A 15,851-nucleotide genomic window follows, 5' to 3' on the forward strand; every position below is an offset into this window, starting at 1 on the left:
TACATTAAAGCAATGTTTTCAGAATTCAACTGGTTCCCTGCTGAAATGACCTCACAATGATTACAACTGTATGCATTAAAGCTGTGTAAGATCAAGCCTGCCAAAACTGATGCAGAGAGGGAGAATAGTGTCAGGAAGTTCCACATCTAGCTTAGGAGCTCTTTGTAGTGAATGGTTACTTGTATAAACACAATATATTTCTTCAAGACTGTATGCCCCCTCCCCCAAAGAGGCTACACTAAGTATATGGTCCTGCACTAATATACATACTGGCAGTACTGAGTGGAATCAGTTGGAAAGAAGAAGAAGAAGGAGAAGAAGAAGAAGAAGAAGAAGAAGAAGAAGAAGAAGAAGAAGAAGAAGAAGAAGAAGAAGAGAGAATAGATAAAGTCATGAGAAAATAGTGGCAGGATGATGGAGGAATAATTGTAGGGGATGGAATCAGGGATGAATTTAATCAAATGCATTGTATAAAAATTTCAAACAATAACAACAAAACAAAACTATATATCTCCAATGAACCAATGTTATGACCACTGGGCTAGTTTGTAAGTACCATAGCTACAAAGCTCGATCTCTGGGGTAAATAACTAGAAAACATAAGCCTTTAACTTCTTACTCAGGCCCCTAAGGTTACAAACCCATAACACTCTCTAGAGTATTTGCCAGTTGGCTCTTGTGACATCAGTAGATGCTATTTACCAACCTCAGTGTGAGAGTAGGCATTCTGTGGAAAGTTTCCACTGTAAATCATGATTTGGAACTCATGGTTTCTTGGAACCCAGAAGAATGAGAGCTCTGGAACCACCAGTGCAAAATTCATTTTTCTCAGTGCAAAAGAGGCAAACTTAGTAACAACTAAAGATTTTTTTCCTGGACTATATACCTTTACAGCTCATCCATGCCATTTGTACTTATCCCTCTGTGAGAATACAGCAGATTCAGTAAGGCCATTTGGGAGGTCCTCATGTACAAAAGTAAGTATTGATTGGATGCATGATCTTTTCCCCTCCATATTACCTCTGAGCAATGAAGTGACCCTTTGATGTGTCCTGCCTGTTATCTTTTGAGGTTACCACTGAGCCTAAAGTAAAAGCTTCATAGTCAAGGTAGGAGTAGAACTGAGATACTACAGAGAAAATAATGGTAGTGGTTACAAGAATATTATTCCCAAATAAATGCCTTCCATATATTTATAGTTATTTCTGTACCTCAACTCTCATAAAATGTAGAAAACAAAGGCACAGAGAAGTATGAACTTAAATTTATCATTCTATCCTGGTTCTTATTCTCATTTAAATGTGTTATGTTGAAGAGGGTTGAGATTTCATTTTAACATTTCAATTTCTGATGTTCTTGCAGCTGTGATCCAAGGAGGAATGACCAAGAGCAATGACTCCAGCACAGTGAAAGAGTTCATCCTGCTGGGCTTGACACAGCAGCCAGAGCTCCAGCTGCCTCTCTTCTTCCTCTTCTTGGGAATCTATGTGGTCTCCATGGTGGCAAGCCTAGGCCTGATTGTTCTGATTGTTTCGAATCCTCACCTGCACACCCCCATGTACTACTTTCTCTTCATCCTTTCTCTTATTGATCTCTGCTACTCCTCTGTCATAACTCCCAAAATGCTGGTGAGTTTTGTGAAGCAGAACATCATCTCTTATACTGAATGCATGACTCAGCTCTTTTTCTTTTGCTTTTTTGTTATTGGTGAATGCTACATTTTGACAGCCATGGCCTACGACAGATATGCTGCCATCTGTAAGCCCCTGCTTTATCAGGTCACCATGTCCCGTCATGTCTGCCTCTTGATGACGGTGGGTGTATATGTGATGGGGTTTGTGGGTGGCATGGCCCACATAGTTTGCATGCTGAGGCTCACCTTTTGTGATGGCAACATCATTAATCACTACATGTGTGACATACCTCCACTCCTGAAGCTCTCCTGTACAAGCACCTCCATCAATGAGCTGATGCTTTTTATTGTTGTGAGTGTCAATGTAACAGTGCCCTGTATGGCTATCTTTGTTTCTTACACCTTGATCCTTTCCAACATCCTCAGCATCCATTCTGCAGAGGGTAGGTCAAAGGCCTTCAGTACCTGTGGCTCTCATGTTATAGCTGTTTCTTTTTTCCTTTGGAGCATTAGCCTTCATGTATCTCAAACCATCTAATGCATTTGGGGATGATGACAAAGTATCAACCATTTTTTATACCATTATGGGCCCAATGTTGAATCCTTTTATCTACAGTATAAGGAACAAAGATGTCCATGTTGCACTGAGAAAAACTTTGAATAAAAGGATGTTTAGCTAAGTAGAATCTGTATTTTTTGTGGATGTAACTGTTAGGGCATGTGAGGTTTACAAATAGCAAGAAGACTGTCTGGAGAAGTGGCATTTGCTTATGTTCATGATGTTCTTCATTTGATCCACAGTTTTGTAAAATAATAATGATAGGAACTAAAATAACATAAAAACACTTTGGTAAAATTCCCGAAATTTGTGGATAAATGGATTGAGCTAGAAATGATCATAATGAGTTGAGTTAACCCAGAAGCAGAAAGAATCAAATGGTATATACTCACTTATATCTGCATACTAGCCCAAGGGGCATGTCCCACGAAAGCCTTCACTTACCAGGAAACTGGGACAGAGGGGAGGGCATCCTATTGGGACTCTAAATGAGAGACGCATGGGAGAATAGCAAAATAAAAGGATACAGAGGGTCCTAGAAATCTACAAGTAAAACAATATGATAGGCAGATTTGGGCCCAGGGGTCCCGCTCAAACTAAGGCACCAGCCAAGGACAATACAGGAGGTAAACTTTAAACCCCTTCCCAGATCTAGCCAATGGTCAGAATATTCTCCACTGTTGAGTGGAGAGCGTGATACGACTTTCTCACGTACTCTGGTGCCTCACATTTGACCATGTCCCCTGGAGGGGGAGACCTGGTGGCACTCAGAGGAAGGACAGCAAGTAGCCAAGAAGAGTCCCAGGTATAATAGACTGGGATGGAGCAGAGATTGAGGAAATGTCCAGCCACCCCCTGGCTCAACTTGGGACCCACCCATTGGAGACAGCCAACCTCTGGCAGTACTGATGATACTCTGCGGTGCTTGTGGATGAGAGCCTACCATGGCTGCTCTCTGAGTGGCTCTACCCAGCAACTGACTGAAGCACATATGGAGAACCACAACGAAACATTGGTTGGAATGTGGGGAGTCTTGGGAAAGTGTCTGGGGAGGGATGGGGGACTCAGAGGGGACAGGAGCTCCACAGGAGGAGCAACAGAGCCAACTAATCAGGGCCCAGGGATACCTGTGGAGACTGGGCTCCAGCCAGGAACCATGCATGGATTGGACCTGGGCTACCCTCCACAGATGTAGCCGATGGACAGATTGGTCTTCATGTGGGTACTTTACTGAGAAAGAGGGGCTGGCTCTGACATGAATTCTGCTGCCTGTTTTTTTGTTGATTTCCCCTGGTGGGACTGCCTCTCTGGACCACAGGGGAAGGGGATGCCTTCAGTCCTGATGAGACTTGATATGTTGTGGTGAGTGGGTGGTCAGAGTTCCCTTCTCTGGGGTATAGGAATGGGAGGGTGGGAGAAACAGGCAGAGATTGTGGGACTGGGCGAGAGGAGGGAGGGGTCTATGACTAGGATGTAAAGTGAATAATTAATAATATAAAAAACCTACCATAAGCCCATGATGATACTGTTGATGCTTCTATTACAATAATGAAATTAAGACACAGAGAGGTTTATGTATTTGTTAAGTGGTATCTATAGGTGCTAACTGACAGATATGAGCTCAGGGAGATAATGAATGCATTTTGATCCACAGTCCACCCACCTGATTACAACATATATTACTTAGCGCAGGTGAGATTTAGATTAATAAATCACTAAGAAATTGCTAGCATTTTGTTTTCAAGGATTTTAGCTTCATGTCTGTAATGGGTTTCTGTGATATGTTTACATGTGGGATTATTTGTATGGTTATTTGAGCATTTATTAAATCTACTTATCTGTCAAAATTTCTCCGACCTCAAATTGAAATTGTTACCTTTTGTCTGCAATATGTAAGTTGTACCTCTGATTTTATTTTATTTTTTTAGTGTTACATTTGTTCTTTTGTTGGAGAACACTGTCATAAAATGTCTAGTTCATTTTAATTGCCACATGAATATTTTTTACCATGCTTACTTCTGGATAACTGAACCACAGTGGGGCTTAAGGATTATTATTCAACACATGCATGCTGTTGTTGTTTATGACTTTGACTCACCACTATTGTCGTGGTGAAATATGCACTTGAAGAATGCTGCCAGATGCCATCTTTTTATTTGTAAAGGAAACTGAATTGCTTATAATATAAACAAATAACTTGGCATTGCATAACACTGTCATTGATAATATACAATTTTATTTACTGTGAAATATGGGACCCGCAAATGAAAGAAAATATATAAATGTTTGTCTTGCTTAGACTTGCTTAACTTACTTAGTAAACTCACCATGAGATGTATACAGTTTCCTATGAATGACATCTCTCTAATCATTTTGTGGTTGAAAACTCCATTGTGTATATAAATTTCATTTTTTCCCATTTTTTGGATGTTTTATGTCTGCCATTACTTAGCTATTTTAAATATTGTCTCTGTAAAATGTTGACTTGGAGTTTAGGTTGAATATCAAAAAGTGTTAGAGCTGGGTCAAATGATGTATCTATTTCTAGTACCTTGATAAACCTCTATGTTGATTTTGATGGTACTTGGATGATTTACAATCCCACTAGCAGAAAATAAATAATTCTTTAAATTTACATCTTCCTCAGCGTTGATGTTACTTGTTTTCTTGGTGGCTGCCATTTTGAATAGGGTGAGATGTACTGTCACTGCAGTTTATATGTGCTTCTCTTTGATGATTAGTGATGTTGAACATTTTAAAATGTTTCTGGTTGTTATTACTTTGTTATTTGTCAACTGTGTACACATTTTATTAGCCTTGTAAATGATTATTTGGTTTCAGGTGTTTAGTTTTTTAACTTTTTGTGCATTTTAGATATTGATCTCTACATACTAAATATTTTTTCCTATTCTGTTAATTGAATATAAGTTCTCATTATAGCTTCATTCTTGTGCAGAAGCCCTTTAAAGCCAGGCAAATAAATCTTTCAATTATATCCTGCTCTGCTGGAATCTTCTCAGAAACTCTTTGTCTATGACTATGCCTTAAACTATTTTCTTCATGATTTCAAGACCCTCTAAGACTTTCAGGTCGTATGTCAAAGTCTTTGAAGTAGCTGTCATTGATTCTAATACATGTGAGATATAGGCCTTCAGGTTCCTTCTTTACATGGATAATATTCAGTGTGGTTAACACCACTTGTCGAATAGTATATTTTTTCTACCATGTCCATTTTGCATAGCTGACATTGTTAGTGGGGACAAGAACCTGTGACCAAATGGGTCTAAGGGCTGTGAGATAACATACTACTATTATTCTGTTAAATGGACATGTGTTAAAACAATTCTTAATGAATTTTTGCTATTCCCACATGTCAGCATTTCTCTCAAACACACCCACTTCATAGAATCTTCTTCTTGCAGTATATAAAAATTGACATAGGGAATCTTTTCTGATAATCATGTCCAAAACAAGAGACTTTGAGGTGCTCAACCATAAATGGGATATTCATATCATATACATACTCTCAGGTTCAGGGATTTTTCACAGATTAGGGAAACACAAAAAATTTAAGAGCCTGAGATGGTGATGGATACCTTCAAGCAAATAGGCAACTAATACTAAAGGCTTTTTGAAAAGATATATAGAATCCTTCTACTGTAGAACTTTCCTATTACATAGAACAGAAATTGACAAGGAGTTGCCATATAATGTAGACGAAAATTCCTCAGCTCGGTATTTTATGCCACGAACTAAAACCTCTAGGGCCAGGAATGGGTTGTATCTTGTTAATTTGTTGCCCAAAATGGTCCCATAAACTGACCCACCCTAAACAGCACAGGCTATTTCAAAGGCGATTATTGGTTTTGCTCACACCCTGAAAGAGTGGATCTTATTTGTGACGCCATTGAATGTCACTGGATAGGGAGATCTTCAGCTAGTACTTTGCTGGAATCTTCACTCCTGCTGACTCTCATCACAGTGGCAGAAGGCACTTTGCATGGCACAAAGGAGAAAAATTGAATAATAACGCCAATTAAAACAAAATTTACCAACAAGATTGATCGTAACATTTTCTATGGAATATATTTTAATGAATCCTCAAGTTGTGATCATTGTGGGAACTGAAGGAATGCTGGTCCCTTGGGACACATTTCAGGTTTACCCTAAGGAATTTTGATCCCTTAGCAATTTTGGAGAGTGAAAAATAATTGTGACTTATTTTAGCATTGGTATTTATTTTTACCTTAAATGGAAAAATCTAATATTGGGGGATTTCTGTTTTTTTCTTTTTTGTGCTATTTTATTTACTTTTTTTCTTATAGACTTCACTAGTCCCGTGCTTTGTTATTTAGAGAAATAGCCTGTGATTTTTCTCATTTTTCTCACAGTTGTTTAGAATTTATTTAGTCTTGTTAGTACATTCGTGCCAAGAGTCACCCTATTAAGGGAGCTCCACTAGGCATGTGGGCTGTCTAGGAGGTGATCTGGTATTTGCAAGGTCTTATACCATGATGTACCTTGAAACTGCTTCCAGCCTCTGACATGCTATCAGGAGCCATTGATCTGGGAAAGTCCAGGAGGCATGAGAGATCTCTGGAGGGGATCCAGTATTTGCAAGGTCTGTATTGTGATGCACCCCAGAACTGCTTCCAACCTCAGACTACTGTGTCAATTGTGCACTGCTGCATCTCTCTGAAATCTGGCATTAGAGCTGGGCATGGTGGCGCGTGCCTTTAATCTCAGCACCCAGCGAGGCAGAGGCAGGTGGATCACTGTGAGTCTAAGGCCAGCCTGGTCTACAAAGTGAGTCCAGGACAGCCAGGACTACATTTATGGCCATCCAGGTCTTCAAAGCGAGTCCAGGATAGCCAAGATTACACAGAGAAACCCTGTCTTGAAAAACCAAAAGTAAATTCATCTGGCATTGGTGTGAATTGTTAGCTTCTGGGTACTGACCAGCTCTGATTGAGCAAACTTCCAGAGGATTTTATTGAAGATGTACTTTTTGTTATTCAGATGAATTAATCCTTAATTATGGAATTCCTGATTTGACTCAAATAGTTTTAAAAGTTAAAGTTAGTTTATGGCTGCAATAAATACCTTTGTGGACCTCCAGATGCCTCACTAAAGATAGCCTACTAGCAGATTTGTGGCTTCAGATAAGCCTCCACTGCAGATGGCACCATGAATCCTGCTTTTTTCACCATAAATATGGGCACGTTTGTTTAAACTTCTCATGACCTAAGTGGAATGAAGCTACCTAGATATGTCTGAATTTACTATTTCTTAGAATGAAAGACAGATAAAAATTATTGTCCTGGGCTCATAATGAACTAAGAGATAGCTGGATAATGTATAGTCAGGTCCGTTCTAATTGATAAGTTGTGTACTCAGGTAAATTTCAGACCCTATTAACCTTAGACCCTGCCAACCTTCGTCATTCTGAACTCACCATGAACTTATGTATGGATATATAGATAAGAAATGTTTAGCTTTAAAACATGTAACCTGTTATATTTTAGAATTCATCTGTTTTTGTGATAATTGAACTCTTTGAACTATGAGATAATTCTCTTTTCTCAGAAGTATAAGTACGGTCTACAATAAATGTGGAGAGGAGAAAATTGAGCAGCTTAACTTGAGTTGAAGTTAAGATGCCTGACTTCATCCACCTTTTCTCCTGATCCTCTTCTCTTGAATGTGTGTGTGTGTGTGTGAGTGGTTTATTTTCTCTCTCTCTCTCTCTCTCTTACTTCTTATTTCCCTGTAGATTCTCAAATAAGTTAGCAGACTAAGGGCTGTCAGCCTTCTTCTATGGCTAATAAGCCTAAGTTTACACCAACTTATTGGAGATCTCTGCAAAAAGGCCTATCTACAGATCAAAGAGCCTCCATCTGTGACCCCTGTGCAGTTTCTAGCCAGAAGCTGCCTTTACAGCCTCAGCCATAGGAAATTTATGGTCAGTTTAAGTTCTCCTCAGCAGCAGGACAGCCAGTCCCTGGAGAAGAAACCTTGGGCTTTTATTTCCCTTCCTTCCTTTTTCTTCTTTTAATCCTGATGAGTTGCCTGAGCCATCAGCTCTGGCCACCCAAGTGATAAAGTGAACTGGAAGGGCATCTGCATCCAGCACCAGAGAAACTACCCTGGACCCTCTCCAGAGCACCAGCCAGGTGTTAACACATTCACTATTTCAAACTTGTATTTTCTTTTTCTTTATTTATTCAGATCACATTTCAATTGTTATTCCCTCACTCCATTCCTCCCTCCATCCCTCTTTCATCCTATTTCCCTCCTCTAGGCCTGTGACTTGTATGCTCATTTCCAGTTATTCAAGGCTAAATGTAGAACTCTGACTAAACTTTCACTCCTTTTAACATTTGCTTGTAGCAACACCACATGTACTCAACCCCTTAGGATAATGTCTTGGAGGGTTTTGTTGCTGTTGTTTTTCCTGTATCCTTGTGTTGAAGAGCCTTCCTACTGTATATTCTCTTGAGATATCCCCTTTTCTTAAAAATCAGAACTTCTCACAGCATTACTCTTAATTCAGGGACCTTCCTTTGTTTTCCCATATTATTCCCCTCCATTTCTGCTTCCCTATCCTTTCCTCCCCACTCTTCTTCTCCCACTGTTTCTTCTGTTCCCACTCACTGTCTGCTGTAATTCCCTCTTGTAACAACCCTACTTCCCTTTCTCAAATGCTGGCCATTTTCCTAAGTACTCTCCATCAATATTAATCTTTCTAAGAAACAAAGTTTTCCACTTGTTTTGCCACAAAAGAGTAAAAATGGTTCCCAGTGGCATTCCAAAAGAAATAGAAGGTTGATTTTAGCATTTGAGACCTTATTACAATTCACTGTTACAATTTCCCTCTAATCTGAGTCTATGAGAAGAGACATTGTGTATTCTCAGCATTTTCAGAAAATCAGGGTGACAATCAGGGAAGAAAGCTATAGGTTCTTTTTTTTTTTTTAATCTTTCAGAGCTTAAAAACTTTGACCTGGAGTCCACTTTGATGGCCTCTGAAAGTTAACCCTGACTTTATGTATCTTCTGGATGTCATCCTTGTCCACATTTTTATCTATAAATAAAAGCATTGGCACTCTATAATTATTTGCCTGTGGGGAATTATTCTGCATAGAATATCATACATATTCTTCTATGCATATTTATAGGACACCCTATGCATATGTCAAGTTTAATTACTTTAAGTACTTCATAAGTACCTCTGAAGAAAATAGCCACTATCCCTTCATGATACAGAGTTAGGTTAAGAAGTATGTACGATAACCTGTTGTCCTTCCTCTGAGAGACTTGATACCCGATGAGCATATACAGGGGGAGGTAATCCCCCTCAGGAACAGTCATAGGGGAGGGGAATAATGGGAAAATGGGAGGGAGGGAAGAATGGGAGGATACAAGGGATGGGATAAGCATTGAGATGTAACAAGAATAAATTAATAAAAAAAAGAAGTATGTACGATATGTATGAAATAACACATAAAGGAGCACATAAGATTTCATTTAGTGATAGACATTATGGAGAATCCATAGTATACAACACAAGTTTTCATACTTTTCTATTTGGAGAGTGCCCACAGTGGCAGTAATTACATGCATGTAACATTGGAGCACAGATGTTGTGCAGGAAGAACAGGCAGGAAGGATTGGGTGGGGCAGTAGATGGGATGGTGGAAAAGAGGAGTGAGGTGATGTGGGATAAGTAACTCTAACCTTTGAGAATGCTGTGTGTAAACCTACTATTATACAAGCCTCCTAAAATATACTCACGTAGAAAAAGAGTTACATGGAGTTTTTGTTTTTTTTTTTGTTTTTTGTTTTTGTTTTTTTTTTTTTTTTTTTTTTTTTTTAGAATTGGGAGAGTGTGTTCCTCTCTCCTAATTAAATAAGAAGCCTGAACCAGGAATGAACTACCCTTTTTTGGAGGCGTTTGCTAGTAGTGTTCCATAGAACTTCCAATAATACAGGTTATTGCCACTGAACTTGTTTACCACCAAACTTCATTATTCAATCTTTTCTTTTTTTTTTTTTTTGCAGAAAACACCATGTAGTCAAGCTATACTAGTGAGTAATAAAGCTTGTATCAATTTAATAGCCTGCTGAGTAGCATTCTTAAGAAAAAAAGAACATTTCCATGTCTATATATGTGCATTTTTTTGTACTTGCTCTTTGTATTCATTGATAATTTCATACATAAAAACTTAGATTATATACATCTATATATAATCCAAACAGGGCTGAAAATAAAAGTTTTCTCTTTGTGTTAGATAAACTCATAAAAAGCATTCATTTCCCTCAGCATGATTCAAAGGCTGGTGAGAAACTAATCCTTTCTGATAGTTGTATCTCAACTAATCTGATTGATTTAAAAAGAGAATAGTGTGTGTCAGTCTTTTAAAGTTTGTCTTGTCTTATGTAAGAAGTTAGAGGATGAATCTGGGATTGCCCAGCTTTTGTAGTGCTAAATATATGTACATGCTATGAAAAGAGAAAAGTAATAATCAATTTTAGCTAGGTGTTACTCAGGAGAGCTACTGTAATGGCTGATCTGGTAGAACAAGTCCATCGATGCGATGCAATACTTGCCTGATATATGAATAACTCACTTTTGGGTTGGACTGCAAGGCTGCTCCACAGACAAAATTAATTCCTATAATGGGTCTTGGAGTCAACTACTGAGGCAGATTGGTTATAGGTAATAGGGAAGTACCTACAACTGTAATCTGGTATGGATATAGTATTAAATTTACCCACAATGTATTTCCATTACACTGATAGATATGTGCATCTCTCAACTGTCATCATAGATGCCTCATTTAGCAGTTGATTGAGATCGATACAGGTATATACAGGTAGCCAACAAGTATAGAAGGAGAGACTTTGGAATTTCAGCCCTCAATGGGAACTCTACATCATACCCTTTCACCCAGGTCTCAGTAATCATTAGGGAAGTAGAATGAAAAGATTGTGAGAGTCAGAGGTGATAGATCATAACATTAACACAATGTTTTTGGGCTGCCGTCAAGGAATTCACAGTGGTAACAAGAGTATAAGACCAACGTAAAACCAGTCATGATAAAATTCATCAGTGGAGAGAAAATAGGGTCATGAATTCTGACTCTAGCTGATTAACTATTGGCAGCTTATAGCTAATTTGAAGAGTATAGCACTTTTAAATGATGCAGACCATGAGAGTCTACCAGCTCTCAAGTAGAAGGATCTCATATGCATATACAAACAGTTAGTGCTGAGTAGACTCAGTGGGTTAAAAAATTGAAAAGAATCAATGAACTTGGGAAAGAATAGTGGTAGGAGGATGGGGAGGAATTAGAAGGGAATACATCAGGGATGAACCTCTTCAATACACACTGTAGCAGTGTATAAATTCTTAAATAATAGGACAAAACAAAAAATTGCACACATTAAATAAGACAATGTCATTACTATTGAACTAATTTGTAAGAACCATAGCAACAAAGCCTGATCTCTTGGGAAAATATCTGGTAAACAAAAACCTTTCCACTTCTAACCAGATCTTTAAGATTACAAAAACATTAAAAACCCTCTTGGGGAAGGACAGCAGGTAGCCAAGAAGAGACTTGATACCCTATGAGAATATTTAGGGGGAGGTAATCCCCCTCAGGAACAGTCATAGGGGAGGGGAATAATGGGAAAATGGGGGAGGGGCGAGGGAGAAATGGGAGGATACAAGGGATGGGATAAACATTGAGATGTAACAAGAATAAATTAATAAAAAAAAAAAAAAAAAAAAAAAAAAAAAAAAAAAGAAAAACCCTCTTGGGTCTTAGCCAGGTGGCTCTTGAGACATCTGTAGATGCTATTTACCAACCTCAGCGAGAGAGAAGGCATTCTGAGAAAAGCCACCGCCATAAATCCTGATACAGAACTACAGCTTTTCCAGAGCCAGTTAGTATGGGGCTCTGGATTTCCCAGCCCCAAATTAATTTCCATCACTACCAAAAGGACACATCTAATAATGGAAATAATTTTTTTTCTGTGCTATGTACCTTCACAGCTCATCCATGCCATTTGTGCCCCTCTGTGAGAATACAAACGAATCAGTAAGGCCATTTGCGAGGTCCCCAATACAAATGTAAATACTGAATTGGGTGCATGATTTAATTTTACCAAATTACCTCTGAGCAACACTGTGATGTGCCTTGCCCATTCTCTGTTGAGATTGCCACTGAGACTGAAGTGGGAGGTAGACGGTCAAGGTAGAAGCAGAACTGAGATGCTACAGATATAATAATGTAATTCTTTCCATGAATATTAATCCCAAAGAAATTCCTTTCATATATTCATGATTATTTTTGTGCCTTGACTACCATAAAATATAGAAAACAAAGACACAGGAAAAAATAAGCTTGAATTTATCATTCTATCCTGGTTCTTAATCTCATTTAAATGTGGAATGTTGAAGAGGGCTGGGATTTCACTTTAATGCTACAACTTTTTTTTTTTTTTTTTTTTTTTTTTTTTTTTTTTTTTTTTTGCTGTTCTTACAGATCTGACCTGAGGAAGAATGGCTGTAGGCAATGACTCTAGCACAGTGAAGGAGTTTATCCTACTGGGCTTGACACAGCAGCCAGAGCTCCAGCTGCCTCTCTTCTTCCTCTTCTTGGGAATCTATGTGGTCTCCATGGTGGGGAACCTGGGCTTGATTGTTCTGATTGTATTGAACCCTCACCTGCACACCCCCATGTACTACTTCCTCTTCAACCTTTCCTTCACAGACCTCTGCTACTCCTCTGTCATAACCCCCAAAATGCTGGTGAGTTTTGTGAAGCAGAACATCATTTCTTATGCCGAGTGTATGACTCAACTCTTTTTTTTCTGCTTCTTTGTTATTGATGAATGCTACATTTTGACTGCAATGGCCTATGACAGATATGCTGCCATCTGTAAGCCCCTGCTTTACCAAGTCACCATGTCCCATCAGGTCTGCTACTTAATAACAGTGGGTGTGTATGTGATGGGGTTTGTAGAAGCCATGGCCCACACAGTGTGCATGCTGAGACTCATCTTTTGTGATGGCAACATCATCAATCACTATGTGTGTGACATAGTTCCTCTCCTGAAGCTCTCCTGCACAAGGACCTCCATCAATGAGCTGGTGCTTTTTATTGTTGTGGGTGTCAATGTAACAGTGCCCTGTATGACTATCTTTATTTCCTACACCTTGATCCTTTCCAGCATCCTCAGCATCCATTCTGCAAAGGGCAGGTCAAAGGCCTTCAGTACCTGTGGCTCCCATGTAGTAGCTGTTTCTGTTTTCTTTGGTGCTGCAGCCTTCATGTATCTTAAGCCATCTAGTGCATCTTTTGATCAAGACAAAGTATCAACCATTTTTTATACCATTGTGGGCCCAATGCTAAATCCTTTCATCTACAGTATAAGGAACAAGGATGTCCACATTGCACTGAGAAAAACGTTGAAAAAAAGTGTGCTTATCTAAGTAGAATCTACATTTGCTATGTAAGTAAATCTTAGAATATGTAAAGTTTAAAAATAATGACCACACTGGAGAATTTGCTCATAATCAGATCATTTGCTTACATTCATGAGACTATAGATTTGACCCACTGTCTTGAGGAACTTCAATTGTTAAAACAACTAAAACAAACAAACAAACAAACAAAAAACATTACCTATGGTGAGAATAGCTTGGAATTAAAATTATTTCACCTGCAATATTAACTTGATTATCTAGGACATGTCAGAAGTAAATATAGTGAAGGATAATTAACCTATCATTCTCTAAAAGTTGAGAGATTAGTGTATCTGTAATTTTCCAAATCATATTTTTAAGTATTGAAAACTGAACAAACATATTTGTGTACCTATCTACCAGTACAGTTCCCTCTATCCTTAGAAATTATGAGGATTTAAGTACAAAAACCTGGAAGATATTATTCTCAGAAATGGAAAAGTCATATTTTCAGATGTATTTTTAAATTTATTTTGTCAATTTGGTGAGAGTTTATATTCAGCCTCTCTTGCATGTTAGGCAAGTGTTGCTCTATGAGCCTCATCTTAAGCACAGCTGTGGGAACTTTGATTAGAGTTCATCTAGAAGTCTTGTGTTGCTGTGCCACTCAGATAGTGATTTCAGTAGTTATAGAGACAGCACATTGTTTATTCAGCAAATAAAGCTCTGGGAATATTTGTAGGAGAGCTCATTCTGAAGAGTTCCTTTGTTTCTCTAAAGGCTGAAATCAGAATGGAAATGCCATTTTCCCTCTTGTGCTCTTTCCATAGTCTCACAGCTGTTTGGTAAAGAGGTGTTGATGAGTCTTTTGTGATTCTAGTGTTCTCATACTAAAAAATGAATCATATATTGAATCATTTAGGATAAAAGGAACGAATATTACGTTTTTCCCTCATGGACTTGATGGCAGGCAGTGTCAGTACCTGCTATGCTTTCATGGAGAAGAATGTAACTAAGCAAGTTTACTAGTTGCTCAAGCAAATTATATAATATTAATTTATTAGCACTATATTCTTTCCCTTTAATAGTTTCAATTTTATCCTATCTCAGTGTTCTATATACAATGATGTACTTTATTGAAATAGTAAATATAAACTGAGCATGCATCCTATTTTAGACATCAAGATTAGTAGGCTTTGGTCAAACATTAAGAATACAGCAAGACAGTATGCATAGTGAGAGTCCAAACTGGAGGTCTTCATTGGTTCCCGGGGCTCTTGGAATCCCAAAGATTAAGAGGCAGAAGGGTTTTAGGGATCAGGGGGTATAGAGCACCCTAAGAAAGTATGGCTCACTGAATCAGCTAAACTGGGCAATATGAGCTTACAGAGAGTAATATGGGAAACGTGTAGCCTGCAGGGGTCTGTACCAGGTCCTCTGCATATATGCTGCTGCTGTTAGCTTGGTGGTTTGTGGGTGTCCTTCTTCTCTTGGGATTCTTTTCCTCATGATGGTTTGCTTTGTTTAGCTTTGGTATGAGGGATAAAAAAGAATAAAAGAAAAAAAATACAGCTCTGAAGAAAGGTGAACTTGCTTGTGATCTTAGAAGGCTACACACTAGTAAGATGGTGGAAAAATAACTTCAGTGACTGTGAGTTTGTATCAGAAAAAGGATACACAATGTCTTGAACAAATGTAATTGTACTGAGAACAACTCCCTTATTATCTTGTGTTAGCTAGTAGGAAGAGCTTTTTCTGAGGAGATGGCGGTTGATTTGGACTGTTTATGGGAAACAGGTGAATGCCACAGAAGCAGGTGAAGTAGAATCTCTGCACACAGGTGCGGCCAGTTATTAGTAAATGAGGTTGCACTGGGCTTTTGTGAGAGAAAAGAAGGAACGTCAATAAGCACAATAAAAATCAAGGTGATGTCCTTCATACAATGGGTTTGTTGTGTTTCTTCCCCCATATTCTGAAGCTCAGTCAATGTTAATTTATGACGAGCCTGAAGGGAAATTAATGAAGCAACAAATTTAAATAACAAAAAATTCCATGTCCTGCAGGAGGGATGATGATGTTTCTCTGCTGCTCCTAACCCTGTCTCACCTTTTCCCCTTCAGCAAACCGTGTCAAATGAAAGACCAGAGGAAATGGTCTGGTTTTGAGTCTGGATTCTTTTGAAT

At 38.5% G+C, this 15,851-nt stretch overlaps 2 protein-coding genes across 2 annotated transcripts; both read left to right on the top strand.

Annotated features, from left to right (window-relative positions):
* Positions 1 to 1,370: 1,370 nt before the first annotated feature.
* LOC127197998 (olfactory receptor 145-like) lies at positions 1,371 to 2,313 on the top strand. The gene is given in 2 exon segments (XM_051155804.1): positions 1,371 to 2,132; positions 2,134 to 2,313. Coding segments are annotated over 2 exon segments (933 nt in total). The 5' UTR covers positions 1,371 to 1,379.
* Positions 2,314 to 12,753: 10,440 nt separating this feature from the next.
* Positions 12,754 to 13,695, top strand: LOC127197999 (olfactory receptor 145-like). Its single transcript, XM_051155805.1, has one exon. The coding sequence runs from the start codon at positions 12,763 to 12,765 to the stop codon at positions 13,693 to 13,695; it is 933 nt and encodes a 310-aa protein (XP_051011762.1). The 5' UTR covers positions 12,754 to 12,762.
* Positions 13,696 to 15,851: the final 2,156 nt, after the last annotated feature.

This window comes from Acomys russatus, chromosome 14 (assembly GCF_903995435.1).
Source record: "Acomys russatus chromosome 14, mAcoRus1.1, whole genome shotgun sequence".
Classification (NCBI taxonomy): Eukaryota; Metazoa; Chordata; class Mammalia; order Rodentia; family Muridae; genus Acomys; species Acomys russatus.

Bases quoted from the DNA above. Each gene is read 5' to 3' on its own strand.
- LOC127197999 (XM_051155805.1), top strand. From the start codon at position 12,763: ATGGCTGTAGGCAATGACTCTAGCACAGTGAAGGAGTTTATCCTACTG.